The sequence below is a fragment of the Cryptomeria japonica genome, chromosome 3 (assembly GCF_030272615.1).
Source record: "Cryptomeria japonica chromosome 3, Sugi_1.0, whole genome shotgun sequence".
Taxonomy (NCBI): domain Eukaryota; kingdom Viridiplantae; phylum Streptophyta; class Pinopsida; order Cupressales; family Cupressaceae; genus Cryptomeria; species Cryptomeria japonica.
The window spans coordinates 422250274-422267892 of record NC_081407.1 but is presented as its reverse complement, the minus strand read 5'-3'; the positions used below and the strand labels follow the sequence as shown (position 1 = coordinate 422267892).

Here is a 17619-nt window from a genome sequence, read left to right as displayed (position 1 = left end):
TATGGATTTGACTCAATCGTATTTAGTATTTACTATTTAGAACTTGAACTTGTTTTTTTGGTATATCATTTTGCTATATGCCATATGGTATGTATTTGACTCAAAGTCTCAAACTATGATTTATATATGATGGAAACTAGTAATATGCTATTGTGTTCTATAAATTTAGTGTATACATGTATTTTTTTAGAATATTTAAAAAAATTATATATTTTCAAATGTTCGATAATTTTGCCGATTTATTGCCGATTTTTTCCCGATTCCCGATTTTTTAAAAAATTTCGGCCAAAAGATTTATTGCTGACTAAGATATTTACATCTTTGATTCATACGTCTGATTTCAAGCATTTGTCATCAGCTGGAACAGTTACATCTTCAGCATACAATGAAAGAAGTCTCAAACATATTTTTCAGTCACAAACAGTCAGGGTTTCAAATTCAAGGGTTTATCATATTAAATATTTTCATTCAAAGATTTCAACTTCCAGTTTTAAGCCTTTTCAAACCTTAGGCAATATTTTGTATTTTTCTGATTGCAACAATCATTATAAGGTTTGCACTTTAAGTTTCCAGTGTTGACAAAACCCTAAGAATTATTTGTCTTCTTGTGGATGGATCCATGGTAGTTGGAGTTTTGGTATTTGTCAAGAGGAATCACCAATGGAAATGTGAGGATTTGCTTCAGAATCACATAGGATGCTCATGTCTAATTTTAGCAATGGTTATTTCCAATGTTCTATTTTTAGATAATTCTTGGTATGCTTACCTGTTGGTACAAATGTGATTGAGATGGAATTGTAATCTTGAAATGATTTTAGATGGATAAGAAAAATTGTTGCTTTTGTCTTCTTATGTGTGTTATATGCATCTTGTGAGTCTATGCTATCATTACACTAGCATTAGAATGAAGATATACCATATTGCACAATTCCATTACTCCTGCCAGATTTGCATGATTAGACTCCCCCGTGCTGGGTCGGGAATCTTTCGTGTCATGAAAGACTCTAGGTAAGTGTAACTACTCCATGGTAGGGCGGATATGCGCTCCGGCAATGTTCTCACCCATAAGGTGCTTAAGGGAGATAGATGTCAAAGTTCCTGTCATCGTAGTCTTCATGATTTGACCCCTATGTATTCTTTGTAATTGATCTTGTGGTCCAGTATAAATGAATATGTTCCTTGTGTTCTGATATTAGCTTATGTACTAATATCCTTATGTACTCCAACTTTATGTTAAATATAATTTCTCAATTCTGATCTTGTATATTTATTATTTAGACACAGTACATTAATGTATGTTTGCTTATATGTAGATTTGTGAATTATGTTATTTTGAAATTATGGAGGTCCTTACAGAAGCCCTAAGAGTAGGTATTCAAGCAGCATATAAAGCAAGTCATAGAAATAGAAATCAAAGGGGGCTCTCAAATAGTAGTGAATGTGGTGAAAAAAGCTTATTGCCCAAATTGGAAACTAAGGGCTATATTATTAGAAATGTTGTCTTAGATAAAGAAATTTAACAATTTAAAGGTGAATCTTTTCTATGGATTAGAATGGTATAGCTGATTTTCTTGCAAATCAAGGTATATACTATAAATCTAATAGAATATTCTTCTATGGAAAATACTAATGTATCTAATGGGCCTAGTCTGCCTAATCTAATTTATGATGAATGCCCTCCAAGAGGTGAGGTGGCTTGCTATATTGCTCATAATGGTAAGTGCTTACAAAGGGAGATTGTGTCCTCGCTATGTACGCATGGATAGAAGAAAGTGAATAATGAAGGCAGAAATGATTTTTATGGTAGGAGATGCTATGACAAATAAAATAAGATGGAATATTCAATGTTATTGTTGGAGCGTTGTTGCTGCATTAATGGCTTGGGTGTATTGGATATCAATCTGCTAGAGCTTCTAGTGGATTTTCTAGGTGGGGCTTTGAAAGTGGCAACAAGTACAGCATGTTGGTGGCAATATTGTACGAGAATAAAACTAGTTAATTAAGTTGTATTTGTCCTTGTTAGTTCGGTTACCGAGGGATGACCCTCGCACCCCCTCGGTACCTTTATATACCTTGGAAGGTAACTTGTAAGGACACATGATTATGAATGGAATAGCATCTCTTATGTTTTATCTGATATCTATGGCATTATTATTCTGCATTGAGTGTTCTATCTGTATGTTCTAAACTATTCACCCAGAGGGTAAACATCTAGCACCGTTGCCAAAATTTATTTGGAGCACAGGAGTATACTACATGGCACATGGATAATGGGACAACCATTGGCCGAAGGGACGAGCAGTAACCCAGACGAAGAACCTGAAGAACTATTCGATGGAGAACTAGCACTCACAAAGGATTTCTCCTGCATCCTCCAGGTGGCAATTGAAACACACGTACGAAGGAAAGCCACCACCGAGGATGTTCCAAAGGACGCTATGTGGAGTGCGCTTGGCATAAGCCCGATGGTAAATCGGTTGATGAGTAATTTGCCCAGCCTTCTGGCACAGACATTTTTGGCTCTCCAAAGCCGTAGGGAAGAGACCTATTGGGAGAACCGACGCCAGCAAATCCTACGGGAGTTTCATGAGCGCCAAGAGGAGCGCAATGAAACCGACCGAGGGATGAATAATCCGTGAATGTGTACGGGCGGAGAAGAATACAACAGGAACACCCCCACTGTAGTGGCATACATTGTATACCAGGGATGACTTAATAAAAGTGTTCTTTTCAATATGATGCCTTGTTCTATTGCATAAAGAGAATTTAGAATTAATGCCCAATCTGCTAAATAAAGACAAAAATAAGAAGGAATACATTGGGGACTCTGAAGCTACCCAACGAGCATTAATTCTCGAGCAACAAGTAGAATGAAGAAGAAGATTTGAGAGGATTGCCGAGGAAGCGACGGAAATGGCAGCAATGGCTCTAGCGAGGGCCAGGTTTCCACACTAATAGAAACCACCAGGAAACGGTTGGGGGAGTACGGTAGAGCCATACACGCCATATAGAGGTGCTGAGACCAGGAGGGAAGACGAGACAGAGCCCGAGGACAGAGAGGCCGAGGATACCAGTGCGACCGAAGGTGTCGGGAGGACACAAGGTCATGGTAGTAAAAGCAATTTGTTCAGGATAGGCTCATAAAACCCTGGTAGTCAGAGCAATTTGGTGGGACCCAACAGACCAAATCTCAGTGGAGTACCTTTGGGAGGACAAGTGCCTAGAGGAGGAGTTCCTGGAGGGTTAAATTCAAGTTCCGGAGGGCAGATCGGGCCGCCGCCAAGAAATGTAATGGCGAATCGACAAAAATTACCGAAGTTCACCGAAGATGGGAAAGAAGACCCTGTACGGCACTGTCGTACACGTGAGACAATCTGGTCAGCCAATGGCGTGGTCGACAGGGCCGAATGGGTGGTGCAATTTCCCGCCATCCTACGAGTAGCAGCCATCGATTGGTACTCGGATGCTGACAAAACCCAATTGACAACTTGGGATGCATTGCACAAAGCCATCGGAAAGGAGTTTCGATTCCTCAAAGATGATAATGAAATTGTAGCAAAAATCCTAAGCACCAAGCAAGGGAAAAGTGAGACCATACACGCATATAGCTGACGCCTCAAGGAATTGTTGGGGAGAATGGATAATTAGCCCGGAGATGGGTTAAAGAAAAGATGGTTCGTGGAGGGCCTAAAATCATCGCTGAAAAGCAAAATGAAAATTGTACCCCCCACATCCTACGAAGATGCCTATAACCGAGCAATGGACCTAGAGAGTGAAGGGAAGACATCTAGGAAAAAGAAAGACAAATCCTCTGAAGAGGAGGACTCCTCTGACAGAAGTAGCAGCGACGAGGGGTCGAGTAAAAAGGTGCAAGCCCTTCAAAAAGATATGCACCGCATGATGAAGGAATTCAAGAGCATGAAGGGAAGCACCAGCAAAACTGAGGAAGTATGGTGCATAGAATGTAAGGAGGAAGGTCACACAAAAGGCTCTTGTCCAAAAAAGGCCTTCTGCGATATTTGCCAAGTGTTGGGACATTCTACAAAAGAATGTCCCTACAACATGAAGACACGTGGGAACCAAGTGCTCTTCACATAGGAGCAGCCGTCAGCGATAGCAGGCACATCGCAGCCTTAAGCCAACACCACGACATCATCTGGCGGTTATAGAGGGTAACCAAAGGGGAGGAAGAGGCAACAATAATAATAGCAATAATCGGAGTCGAATGCAGTATGATGCCAAGGGATAGCTGATGATTCAGTGTCGGGCATGCAACCAATGGGGACACTTTGCGTAGGACTGCCAAAAAGAGGAGGCATCACAACACTTGTGCAGATGATGTGGTCCTGGAGACCATGATGAGACAAATCGCCCCAAGCCAGGGGTTAACCTCCTCAACATTGAGAAGACTGGTGAGAAAGAAGTACTGGCAATCACCCGCGCTCAGACCAAAAAGGCCACTTATCCAGACCCCCGTACGGAGGAGAGATTACGGGAGGCAAAAGCCAATATTGAGCGTGAGATGACGGTCGAACAACGGAACAACAAGGTGGTGAGTACATCATCCCGTACGGAAGCCGAAATAACATAATTAGGCAAGTACTACAGATGGAAGTGTCGATAGGGGTGAAGGACCTTCTAGAGACAATGCCATAGCTGAGAACCGTCATTTTTAGTTCCATACAAACCACTGCGCGGGCACCTTCAGGTGCGGCACGAGCAGAAGTTTCGGTTAGTCCCTTGGCTGACCCAATGTTGTTGGCCTTAAATAGTGGTTGGCATCCTGCGATAGTAGAGATGGCAATTCTCGGGGCTATCCTCAAAGACACCATCGTGGACGGAGGTTCAGGGGTGAATGTGCTGTCGGAGGATACGTGGAAGAAGCTCAGGAAGCCAACACTATGGCCACCCAAATTGAACTTGGTAGGTGCAGACCAACACGGCATCAAGCCACTCGGCACCCTGATGGCCCAACCGGTGACCATCGACACACAACCCTTCCTATTAGATTTTGTGGTAATCCCACTCAAGAAGAAGGGGTACGACGCCTCTTAGGGAGAGGATGGCTGGTTACAGCAAAGGTGAACTACGACTGGAAGAAGAACACCCTTTCCATGGAGAAAGGGGGGCAAAAGTACACCATTGATCTGAGGACCCAGGTTGTTGGCGAAGAACTTGCGTCATCTGACTTGGATTCGGAGGATTCAAACAGATGGGAGTGGGACTCCTATGAAGGTAAAGACAAGAGGGAACCAAACGAGGAAGGAGTGCTTGAACTTGGTGGATGTTTAGAAGATGACACTTCCTCATTGAATGGACTCTTCCACTAGCAAATGGAAGACTATGAAGTGTTTCACCCTGCTTGTCACATGCTACAAATTGAGGACGAGCCAGGCGAGAAGGAGTTTCTGTCAGAATACACGGAGTACAAGGAGGGAGACACCAAAGTAAATGATGTTCTGGCGTACGAATTTTCGAAGGATAGGCCAATGCGCTACGAAGACCCCACCGTGAAGGAGACAAACTTGGGAGACACTGCCAATCCCCGAAATATCTGGGTAGGCGACGATTGGAGCCCGGTGCTAAAGGCTGCAGCATTCAAAATCTTCCTGGAATACAAGGACGTATTCACGTGGTCCTACAAGGATCTGAAGGGGGTCCCGCTAGAAATGTGTGTCCATTGGATACCATTGGTCCCGGGAGCCCAACCGGTATGAAAGAGGCCTTACCAAATGAATAAAAACTATGCTGCCAAGGTGAATGAGGAGATCGAACGGATGTTGGAGGCCGACATCATATTTCGGGTGGAGACAAGTGAGTGGGTCTCGCCGATTGTGATCTCACTCAAGAAGGAGGCCAACTAGATCCGCATCTGCATGGATTTTTGGTGCCTCAACGCAATCACCATCAAGGACCCATTTCCTATACCCTTCACAAACAGTATCCTGGAGGTGGCTGGCCATGAAATGTACTCATTTCTCGACGGCTTCTCAGGATACAACCAGATTTCGATAACTGAGGAGGACAAGTTGAAGACCACCTTTGTGGTGGAAGATGGAGTCTATGCATACAACCGGATGCCATTCAGGTTGTGCAATGCTCCCGCAACCTTCCAGAGGATAGTCCTCCACATCTTCGACAAGATGTCGGCGGGAAATTTTAAAGCCTTTTTGGATGACTGGTCGATTTTTAGTAGCGAAGATGCTCACTTGGTGGTGCTGAGAGAATGCATGGAGCGATGCCAAAGGGCCAGGCTTGCCTTAAATCCACGGAAATGCCGATTTATGGTACCACAAGGGAAGTTGTTGGGCCATATCGTTTGTAAAGCTGGACTGAAAACTGACTCGGATAAGGTAGGGGCAATTGTGGAAATGGAGTCGCCCATTGATGTGACGGGAGTCAATTCCTTTTTGGGGCACATTGGATATTAGCGGAAGTTCATCAAGAACATTGCCCAACTTTAATTTCCACTCGACAAACTAACTAGAAAGGGCGAACCATACATATGGGAATCGGCACAAGGGGAAGCATTCGAGGAACTTAAGACGAGACTGGTGGCAGCACCCATTCTGGCCTATCCAAACTGGGACCGAGAATTCCATGTACACGTGGACGCCTCGAACTATGCCAGTGGGGCTACGCTAGCCCAAGAAGGGGCACACAGGTTGGATCACCCCATCTATTTTGCGAGTAGGTTGATGTCAAAAGCCGAGAGGAACTACAGTACCACTAAGAGGGAGGCCCTCGCAATGGTCTATGCCATACAGAAACTTCGACACTACTTGCTGGCGACACCCTTCACCTTCTATGTGGATCATCAGGGATTGATGTACATGGTAAACAAACCCATCATCCAAGGCAGGATAAGCAGGTGGCTACTGCTACTTCAGGAGTTCACCTTCACAATAATTGTACGACCAGGCAAGAGCCATGTCATTGTCGACCAATTGTCTCGAATCAGGTCCGGAGAGCCACCAGAGGGGGTAAATGACGACTTTCCAGATGCCCACCTATTCAAGATCGCAGTAATACCACCATCGTATACTGCCATCAGGGAATATCTCTCCACCTCCGTATTCCCTCAAGGCATGCCACCAGGAGAATGAAGAAAACTCATGTTGAGAAGCCGCACGTTCCAGCTAATTAATGGTTTATTGTATAAAATGGGACCCGACGAGGTGTTACATCGATGTGTGATGGAGGAAGAGGTGCCAAGCGTCATGAGGGAGGCACATGAGGGGCCCGCGGGAGGCCATATGGGACCGGACACTACGGCGAGAAAAGTGTTGCTAGCAGGCCTCTGGTGGCCCACATTGTATAATGATGCGAGACAATGGGTAGTAGGTTGTGATACATGTCAGAGAGCGAGGAGGCCGCTGAAAAGGGATTTCATGCCCCTCAATCCTTTGCATGCTCAAGAACTATTCGAGCGTTGGGGGCTGGATTTTATTGGGCCACTCAAGGCGAGCCGCGCTAGGAGGTGTCGCTACATTGTGGTAGCCATGGAATATTTAACCAAGTAGATTGAAGCGCGGGCCCTACCTGACAACTCGGTCGTAAGTACAGCAAGATTCATCTATGAGAAAATTATTACACGGTATGGGATCCCTATGCAGTTGACAAGTGACAGGGGTGGACATTTTGTGAACCACGTTATTAAACTCCTCACTACAGAATTTAAGATTTTCCATTCACTGTCTAGCCCCTATTACCCGTGGGCCAATGGGCAAGCCGAGGTTACCCACAAGATTCTCGTGGGCGTAATCTACAAGTCATGCGGTGTCGAGGGAGAAGACTGGGAAGAAAAATTACCTTCAGTCTTGTGGGCCTACCGCACAACCTACAAGGTGACCACCAGCCAAACTCCGTTCCAACTCATGTATGGACAGGAAGTTGTCATGCCAGCAGAATTCATGGTGCCAAGCCTTCGCATTGCAGTGGAGAACAGACTCGGGGATATGGAGAGCCTGAGGGAGAGATTGTATGCCTTGAGCAAGCTGGACGAAAAAAGAATGATGGCACAATGGGCCACAGAGGCAGCCCAGCAAAGACGGAAGGTCTGGCACAACAAGCACCTTAGGCAAATGAAGTTTACTCCGGAACAATTAGTGTTGAAATTCAATGGGAGAAACAAAATCAAACTCGGAAAATTTAAAGTACGCTGGCTAGGCCCCTTCAAGGTACGTGAGGTCAATGCCAACGGGGCGATTAAGTTGTGGATGCTCGACAGGAAGGAGATGCCAAACGCCGTCAATGGCTCAAAATTAAAACAATATAACGAACAAAGATGGGCGATCGATCCCAAATCCTCTCGAAGAAATAATCATTTAAAAAAAAAACGTATTGTCGTATGAGTCCATACGACAGGTGTCTGTACGCCCCCCCCAAAACTTGCACGGTCATACGACTCCGTACGATAGGTGACCGTACGCCCCCCCAAAAAAGTGCACCGTACGGTGGAACTCACCGAGCGGTGGGGCCATGCGTCCACCGTGCGATGGAGCCCGTGTTCCCACAGTGCGATGGCATGGCGTGCCCACCATGCGGTGAAGCCCGCGTGCCCACCGTGGGGTGAGGCAGGTGCCCCCGCATGCCATATATACCCCACGGCGCCCAAACATAAAAGTAAAACAAAATTAAATTGCATACCCCGCCCAACCGTAAGGAAGGAGAAAAAAAATCGCAGAGGAAGGAGAGCTAGAAATCGACATTGCACGTCGTACACCGTACACTCGCAGGTCGTACACTGTACCACGGACACCGTAAGCCATACACAGTACAGCGAGAGCTAAAAGGGAAACGCTGGCAGTTGGAAGGAGAAAGTGGCAGGTGCAAGAAAGTTAAAGCTATAAAAGCAGATTAAGGAAATTAATCGGGGATCAATGGACACAAACAGGAATAAGGTGGATTGGAGAAAACGGTTGCAGCCCTTAGAAGACAAGTTACAGGGAGGGGGAGGAACTTCAGAATCAAGTGCAGACACAGGCAAGAGAGTTTTGCCATCTAGTGTGCGTATTGCAGATAGCCTCGGGATGAGCAGCACTCAGAAAAGCAAGAAGCATCGTCCAAAAACCCAGTCGACAAAGGACAAGGAAGAGGTAACAGCGAACAATATTGTGTTTGAGGGTCTTAATGGAATAGACTGCAGGAATTGGTGGGCGAAGACACCTCACAACGACCCAATAAAGAAAAATCTTCGCCAGGCACAGGTACATTGGGCTGTCCAAATGCCAGTTTTTTGCATAAAAGATTTTGAGGTAGTTTTGCATGCCATGATTGGCACCTATGATAGACCCCGCCACCAGTCTGTATTTGACTATCAGCACCAGCGGATAACTGTTTCTTTCATGGCAAGCAAGTTCAGCAGGGTGTTTGGCATACCTGGGTTGAAAGGAAAAAAAATCGATACTTCGCAAAAAATCACTCCAGTAAATCGTGCCACCTTGCTACAATTGATGTTGCGGGATAACCTCACACAGGCAGAAAAAGATAGCCTCAAAAGTGTTGGTAAGAGTAGGGGGGTCAAGAAAACATTTTTGGTGAAGGGAGTATGGTGATGCCTGTTGTCCATAGTAAAGAGTCGCCTTACAGGTGCCAGCTGCGCGTCTGATATAGCTATCGCACAAAGTGTGTTGATGAATGGGCTGCACAATGGAGTGGTGTATGATTGGGCATCACTACTGGCAGATAGGATGGACGAATTCATGACCCTCCAATAAAAGAAATTTTACATGCCACATCACGCCATTGGGTTATTTCTCGATGCAGTCCGCACACAGATCACCCCAGGCTCATAGCCATTGAAGCCACAGGGTCGTGTTGCACCGGACTAGCCGCCTGTATTCTACTGGTCGCATTTGGATGTCTTGGCACATGGCGCGGAGGCACATCTGGGAACTAAAAGGAAGAAGCCTGCCATGTCAGAAACGGAGTCCGACACAAAAGAGTCTGACGCCGAGGAGGATGCTGATAGCAGCAAGGAGGAATCCGTCGACAACTCCCAGGTGAGCAGAGGGAGTTTCCGGTTGGCAGGTAGAGGGGGTGACCAGTTGCCCGAAGAGGAGGTAATGGAATCGGTAGGCACAGAGGGGTCCGCACCAGCCACTCTAGCATCGCACACGGATCAGGTCCAGTTTACACCAGCACGCTTACGGAAGCCCTGTCAGTTGGCGGTGCCACGGTCATTCGGGACTGTCAGTGTAGTTACCACGATGCCAGTACCTAGCTTTGGGCAGCCTTGGGTGACGATAGCTATGACACCACCGAGGGTCGAGATCATAGCAGGGATCAACTCTGGGGTGGCCTCAGTTCAGCAGGATGGGCTGGGTATCTTGGCGAGTGCAGGGGCTTCCATGGAGCAGGATGTGCCGGGTGTGCCAGGTTATATGTAGTAGGTAATGATGGAAGCAGGCGCTCTCCAGGATGACCTCAGTGCCTGGTTGAGCCGTTACACCCGTGGCACCTGTAGGGGAGGCCACTCTATCTCCAAGCAGGGAGATGCATTCTCTAGATATCATTGATCTCGAGGAAGGGAGTTCTCCCAGTAGTAGGGCGCTTCAGAGGGTTGCTTCACCCCCGGCGGTTGTAGTAACCAGTCCTTACAGAGAGGAGGGGGTGCATGTGGGAGTGCAGCAGGGTGCGGGAGAGTTTGAGCAGTTCATTGTTGAGATGACTCTAGGAGCGCAGCGGCTTGTGACCTCTGCGACACTCCAGGAGGATGCTGCCATGGTCGAGCGGATGGAGAGGTTGTTGACCTTTGTCTACGAGACTCCAGGAGGATGTTGCCATGGTCGAGCGGATGGAGAGGTTGTTGACCTTTGCCCGCACCGATGCAGAGAAGAGTTTGCGAGGTGTTTTGAGTTTGTCAGGTGGCCTGAGACGGAGAACCTGGGGATGCTGGAGGCTTGGCGACTCACTGAGGGGGTTGGCGAGACCCGGATGCAGTGCTTATTGAGAGAGGTGGAGCAGGCCTTCCGCCAAGGCTATCTTGAGCTCCGAAGGACACAGCATATGGCATCCACAGCTGAGGCCTTGCACATAGCAGCAGTGACGGCTCAGGAGGAGCTAACTGCCAGGTTTTAGGAGGTTGAGGCTACAGTGGCACAGACTCGGACAACAATGGACATTCTGGTAGCCCCCATTTACATTGGGGTATAGGACCAATTTACAACCTTCAGAACCCCACAAAAGTCCATGGCGCGCATCATTTCTATGATATTTTATGATGTCAAAACCCTTCTTCTACACTCCAATATTTTCAGTGTCTAGGCTCCAGATGCCATCGAATCATTTTTCAATCCGTCGTCGTTTTTTTTTTTTTTTACCACACGCTGTTCTTCCTTCTACCGCACAGTAGCTCCTTCTTCGCCCAAAATTCGACTTCCTTCCTTCTATCGCACGGTAGCTTCTTTCTCTTCACGCTATTCGGCTGGTACATCGGATTGGGTTCACCTTCTGTTCGCCCATACAAGTAATTAATCCTTCATTTCAATTTTTTTGGCGTTTGACTTCCTTCTTTCCCCTGCGGCATCTCCTTCGTGCGGCGTTCTTAGCGTGCGGTGTCGTCTTCCCTTCGGCTGCTTTTCTTCCTTCGGCATGTGCGGCTTTCCCTTCGGTAGCTTTTTATCTCCTTCGGCGGTTTTCCCTTCGGTAGGCGGCTTTATGCCCACGCGGCCCTTCGCGGCTTCCACCGCACGATGGGCTCCACCTTCGGTGGTGCCACCGCACGGTGGGTTCCACCTTCGGTGGTGTCCACCGCACGGTGGGTTCCACCGCACGGTGGCTTCCACCTTCGGTGGTGCCACCGCACGGTGGTATCCACCGTTGGTGGTGCCACCGTACAGTGGCTTCCACCACACGGTGGGTTCCACCTTCGGTGGTGCCACCGCACGGTGGTGTCCACCGTTGGTGGTGCCACCGTACGGTGGTCTCTTTTCCTTCGTTTTTTTTTTTTTTTTTTTTAATTATTTTTTGACCGTACGGTCGCCTGTCATACGACCGTACGGTTTTTGTTTTTTTTTCCTCCTCTCCTAATTTAGATGTCTTAGAAAGTCGTCTGTTCGGGTCCCGTGTCTCTGGGATTGCCCTTCATCCTTCTCGGTTTTCCTCGCTCGACAGTCTCCTGTTTTGGTCCTATACCTGGCGAGTCGCCTGCCCGGCCTCTCGAGTCTCCTTCCATCCTCTCGGGTCCCCCTCCGGACTCTCGAGTGTCTGTCTGGCCTCTCGGGTCCCCTGCGCGCTTCGCGTGGTAAGGTTTCAATTTGTACCCGTTGGTGGCCAATCTATTTTCACTGGTCATTGAAAGACCTGGAACCACAAATTCTACAGGGACCACGACCTCCTTCCCGTACATAAGAAGAAGAAGGATAATAAAGATTTTGAAGGCTGCGGCCTTCCACACAAGGTTCCAATCGGTGCCGACACTCTTCGGATTATTTACGTCGCCAGGGTTTGGGGCGTCTCCCTTCCAATATTCTTTGTATTCCGGCAGGTACACCTCTGTTGGTTGCTCTGGTTCCTCTACTTCGAGCCTATAGCTTTGGAACATTTCGTAATCTTCCATCTGCCAATGGAAGAGCCCGTTAAGTGAGCATCTCTCATCTTCAGAACATCCCTCCAATTCTAGCACCCCTTCACTGTTCGGCTCCATCGCGTTCTTGCCCTTACTTTCATCGGGACCCCCTTCCCCTTTATTAGAGTCCTCCGAGTCGGAAGAGGCGAGCTCTTCGCCGACATTTTGGGTGTGTAGGTCAATGGTATATTTTCGCCCTCCCTTCTCCATGGAAAGTGTATTTTTCTTCCAGTTGTGGTTTACCCTTGCGTTGATCAACCACACTCTCCCCAGGATGGTGTCGTAGCCTTTCTTCTTCGAGGGAATGACCACGAAATCTAACAAGAATGGTTGCGTACCAATTGTCACTTGCTGGGCCATCAACAGGCCGAGTGGCTTAATGCCGTGTTGGTCCGCTCCCACCAGGTTGAATGTGGGTGGCCACAGGGTGGGCTTCCCCAGCCGCTTCCATGTTTCTTCTGGTAGTACATTCACCCCAGATCCACCGTCCACAATGGTGTCCTTCAGAATGGTCCCACAGATACCCATTTCTACCACAGCTGGGTGTCTACCACTGCTCAAGGCTAGTAACATCGGGTCAGTCGAAGGGCTGACGGAAACCTCCTCCTGTGGTGTACTCTTCGTAGCGGTGGCGGGAACCCCTACCTGTGGTGCACTCGACGATGCGGTGCTTTGCACATTGGTGAGGATGGCAGTCCTCAATTGTGGCATATAGTCTAGAAGGTCTTTTACCTTTATCGGCACCTCCATCTGCAATATTTGCCCAATGATGTTATTTTCCACTTCCGTACGGAATGATGTACTCGCCACCTCGTTGTCCCGTCGTTCGGTTGTCATCTCACGTTCAATATTGGCCTTTGCCTCCCGTAATCTCTCCTTCTCCGTACGGGGGTCGAGATAAGTGGCTTTTTTCGTCTGGGCGCGGGTGATTGCCAGTACTTCTTTCTCACCAGTCTTCTCAGCCTTCTCAATGTTGAGGAGATTCACCCCTGCCTGCGGGCAATTTGCGTCCTCATGGTCGCCTGGCCCACACCAACGACAGAGGTGCTGAGGGGTGGCTTCCTTCGTGCAATCACGGGCGAAGTGCCCCCACTGATTACAGGCCCTACATTGGATAATTGGCCGGCCCTTGGCGTCATACTGGAGACGGCTTCCGTTATTGGTATTGTTGCTATTCCTTCCACCGCCGCGTCTGTTGTCCCGGTATCCTCCAGATGATGCATTATTGTTTGCCTCCGATGTGGATGGCTGCTCCTGCGCAAAGAGCACTTGCTGGTTACGTGCCTTCAGATTGTATGGACATTCCTTCGTAGAATGCCCCATAATCTGGCAGATGTCGCAGAATGCCTTCTTGGGACAGGCACCTTTCGTGTGGCCGCTCTCCTTACACTCCGTGCACCATAGTTCATCGTCCTTACTTGTAGTCCCCTTCATTGTCTTAAATTCTTTTAACATCCTTTCCATATCTTTTTGAAGGGCTGTGACTTTCTTCCTCGGCTTCTCGTCACTACTACTCTCTTCTTCCGATGTGTCATCATCTTCAGATGATGATGAAGATCTATTCTTCTTCTTTTTGGCCGTCTTATTTTCACTTTCCAGGTCCATGGCCCGGTTGTATGCGTCGTCGTAGGATGTTGGAGGCACAATTTTCATCTTCCGTCGTAGCTTAGGGTTCAAACCCTCGACAAACCACCTCTTCTTCAAGCCATCGGCCGGTTGGCTTTCCATTTTCCCGACTAACTCTTTTAGTCGGCGCCCGTACGCCCGTACAGTCTCCTTCTTTCCTTGCTTTGTTCCGTAGATTTCGGAAACTATCTCGTTATCATCCCGAAGAAGCCGGAATTCCTTCTCGAATGCCTTCTTCAATTCATCCCACGTAGTTACACTGGTTTTATCCAAGTCTGCGTACCAATCAATAGCCACTCCTCTCAGTGTGGCGGGGAACTGCTTCATCCATTCATCCTGGTCAGTCACCCCGTTGGCTGTCCAGATGGTTTCGCATGTACGGCAATGCCGTGCGGGATCATCTTTGCTATCCCCGTTGAATTTGGGTAACTTCTGTTTGGTCGCCATTGATGGAAATCGTCTACTTGGAGGTGGTTGTGGCTGTGTCTGCCCTCCGGTGCTGCTCCCTCCGATGCCGCTGATGCCTCCTGTGGTGGTGACCAAAGGTACGGTGTTCTGCCTTGTACCTACCGTGCGGTTACTTCCTCCGATGCTGCTGATGTCTCCTGTGGTGGTGACCGAAGGTACAGTGTTCTGCCTTATACCTACCGTGCGGTTAACTTCCCCTTCGTCGTCACCCGTGCCAGGCTCCCTTCGGTGATCCTCCCTTTGTGGCACTTCGTCGTCACCTGTGCCCGGCTCCCTTCGGTGATCCTCCCTTTGTGGCGTGAGAGATAAGTTTTTGAACCGATCTCGAGTCTCTTCAACTAGTTCTCTCCGTAACCTAGTTTCCTCCAGAAACTCTTCAAGGCTTCTCGCTCTACCGTAGTCTGGCGACACGTAGAAATTCCCCTCGGCTTCTGCACCTTCCGTGACACCTCCTTGGTTCCCTTCGGGCAACCCTTCGGCAGGTCGTCCTTCGGCAAGTTGCCTCAGCCTCCGTCTACGTTCTACACGTTGTTCCAGAATCAAAGCCTTCTGCGCAGCCTCCCACTCGTCGGTTTCTAATTTCTTATTTCTGTCTTTATTCAGTAAATTGGGCATTAATTGTGGTACAATTTCATGTTTCTCAACACATAAATCAAAACACAACACGTCTTTATTAATTCACTCTTTTGTATACAATCAACATAATTCTTCTGTTTCTAACAGTGTTCTTTATTTCTCTCCTTTCACAATTTAAGGATTATTTGTCCTTCGTCGGTCTTCCCTACGTCCGTCATCCTGGCGCTCATGAAATTCTCGTAAAATTTGCTGTTGTCGATTCTCCGGGTTTACTTCACCAACGGGTAGGCCCCTTGTGTCTGTGCGCCATCCGTGTCTTCCGTTCCTGAGTTCGTGTAGGCAACGGCGCCAAATGTTTACCTCACTGGGTAAACAGGAAGAATACAGAAATTGAACAGCAATGTACAATGCAAATATAAAAGAAGTACCAGAATAAGCTTTCCATTAATGTCAAAGGATGTTCATATTATATCCGTCGTTAACAATACATGTCCTCCAACACCCGGAGGTGGTACAATATATGACAGCCGAAGGGGTGCGACACAACCGTCGCGACTCCAACTACCTACCCGTCGGCTAACTAACTTACCGCCGTAACTCCTTATTACCGACGACAACATAAACATAATATACCAACATAACATAATGATTATTCCTGTCAACATCATTCAAGGAAAATATTCAAAGGTTCAAATGTCATAAACTGAAGGGTTTCAAAAAGCCATTTCGGGAGCCGTTGATTTAGAGGATTGTGAGGTTCACGCTCAAGCCATGATTTTAAAGATAATAAACAAAAGTTTCAACAAAAGACATGGTGATTAGTTGTCACAAAGGCATTTTGGAGGTTTATAGTGGTTATACCTTGCCACTACTAGAAAATGATATTCTAACCTTGTAAGAGAGTGGAAATTATCAAAGGCATTCGGTTAGCTGGGATGGAGAGGGCAGTAGGTCCATTTTCGCCAATGGTGGAACTCATGGTAATATTTGGAAATGGATCAACAATCAAGCATATGACCACCAGTACTCAGCTCAGGCTGGTGGCAGCATGGCTAGTTGGGGAGTCCCAAACTTCAATTATATGGAAGTTTTTATGTCTACCAATTTTATGGCTAGGGTTCCCATAGGATTTTTGGTGGTGTTTGTTTTTGCTTACAATTGGGTATCTTATTTTAAATGTCTCTTGGCTACACCCAAGGGGAGGGTAGCTGTTTATCCAATCTTATATGTTATGTAGGTTGTTATCATCATGCTTTCTAATCCCTAATACACCCATTTACAGGATTGTTCAAGCAGTTTTAGTTCTCTATATGCTGTTAATGGATGTTGTTAACTGGGATGGACCCTCATATATAGAACACCAATAATATATAGTCATATGGAATGGCCTTGTTATATTTTTTAAGGCCTATTTTGTTACTCGCCACAAGGATTCTCTCAAGGGTGCTGTACCTGTTTGGATGCAGTAATATAATTTGTGTTTCCAGTTTTAAAACTAGTAGTTACAATCCACAAGCATTTGATTATTGCACATAAGCTAGATAACAGGTAACTCTATATCTGCTTGGATGAAATATGATAGATAAGATAAACAAGAGGGATTTTACACAATCACTTCTTGAATAGACAAATTCAAAACTGAAACTGTTGATGGTGAATGAATGTGCACGATCAGGTGCAACTTTGGGCAAACCATTTCGGATGTTAGAAGCAGCAACCATCCTGAACTAATAACAACCAAGGAGTTCTGATAAATTACAATTTGTTATTAAGTATTTAGTACAAACCATATTTTTATGCTAAGAAGATAATGCAATGGAAATCATTACTATTGTCATAGTTTAGCTTATTCTTATTTATACTTTATACAAAGATGCTAAACATTACACCAAAAATTGTGACATCTGTCAGTAGACATGACAACCTACCGCCAGGGATAAAATGCCCCTCCGCCCAATTTTAGGACAATTTCCTTTTGAAAAATGGGCAATTGATTTCATCAGGCCCATAGAACCCCCTTTTCAAATATGATTTAACATAAATATTTCATAGACGATGGCAAGAATTATGCAATATGCCATGAAGCTGAAATCATTTTTATTGTGTATTACTAGTTTTCAATACCATTCCTGATAACATTTTTTAGATAGTAGAAAACTTAGGGTGCATGGTGATGAACATTCTATGAAATGGGAAGACTCAAGTATACCATGCTATATGGACATGGAGTTTAAACTAGAGAACCACCCTTTGGCTCACAGGAACATTGTTCTCATAAGTTATAATTCTTCAATTTATTTATCAGGATGAGCCCAGAACAATTATCTTCAGGTTAGGAAAAAATTAAAGCGGGTGACAAGTTAATTAAGCTAGGAAAT

General features: G+C 46.5%; 1 protein-coding gene across 11 annotated transcripts in view; it reads right to left on the bottom strand.

Annotated features, from left to right (window-relative positions):
• Window positions 1-17619, bottom strand: part of LOC131070445 (protein MET1, chloroplastic) — a 196101-nt gene that overhangs the window by 71388 nt on the left and 107094 nt on the right. The window contains exon 7 of one of the 11 annotated variants that reach the window (XM_058005987.2): window positions 16711-16968. The exons of 9 other annotated variants lie outside the window; for them this stretch is intronic. In XM_058005987.2, the coding sequence (XP_057861970.2) occupies window positions 16765-16968 (204 nt within the window). In that variant the 3' untranslated portion in view covers window positions 16711-16764. Of the gene's footprint in view, window positions 1-16710; window positions 16969-17619 lie in introns of those variants that run through there. One more of the 11 variants, XM_058005993.2, reaches the window with a different exon arrangement.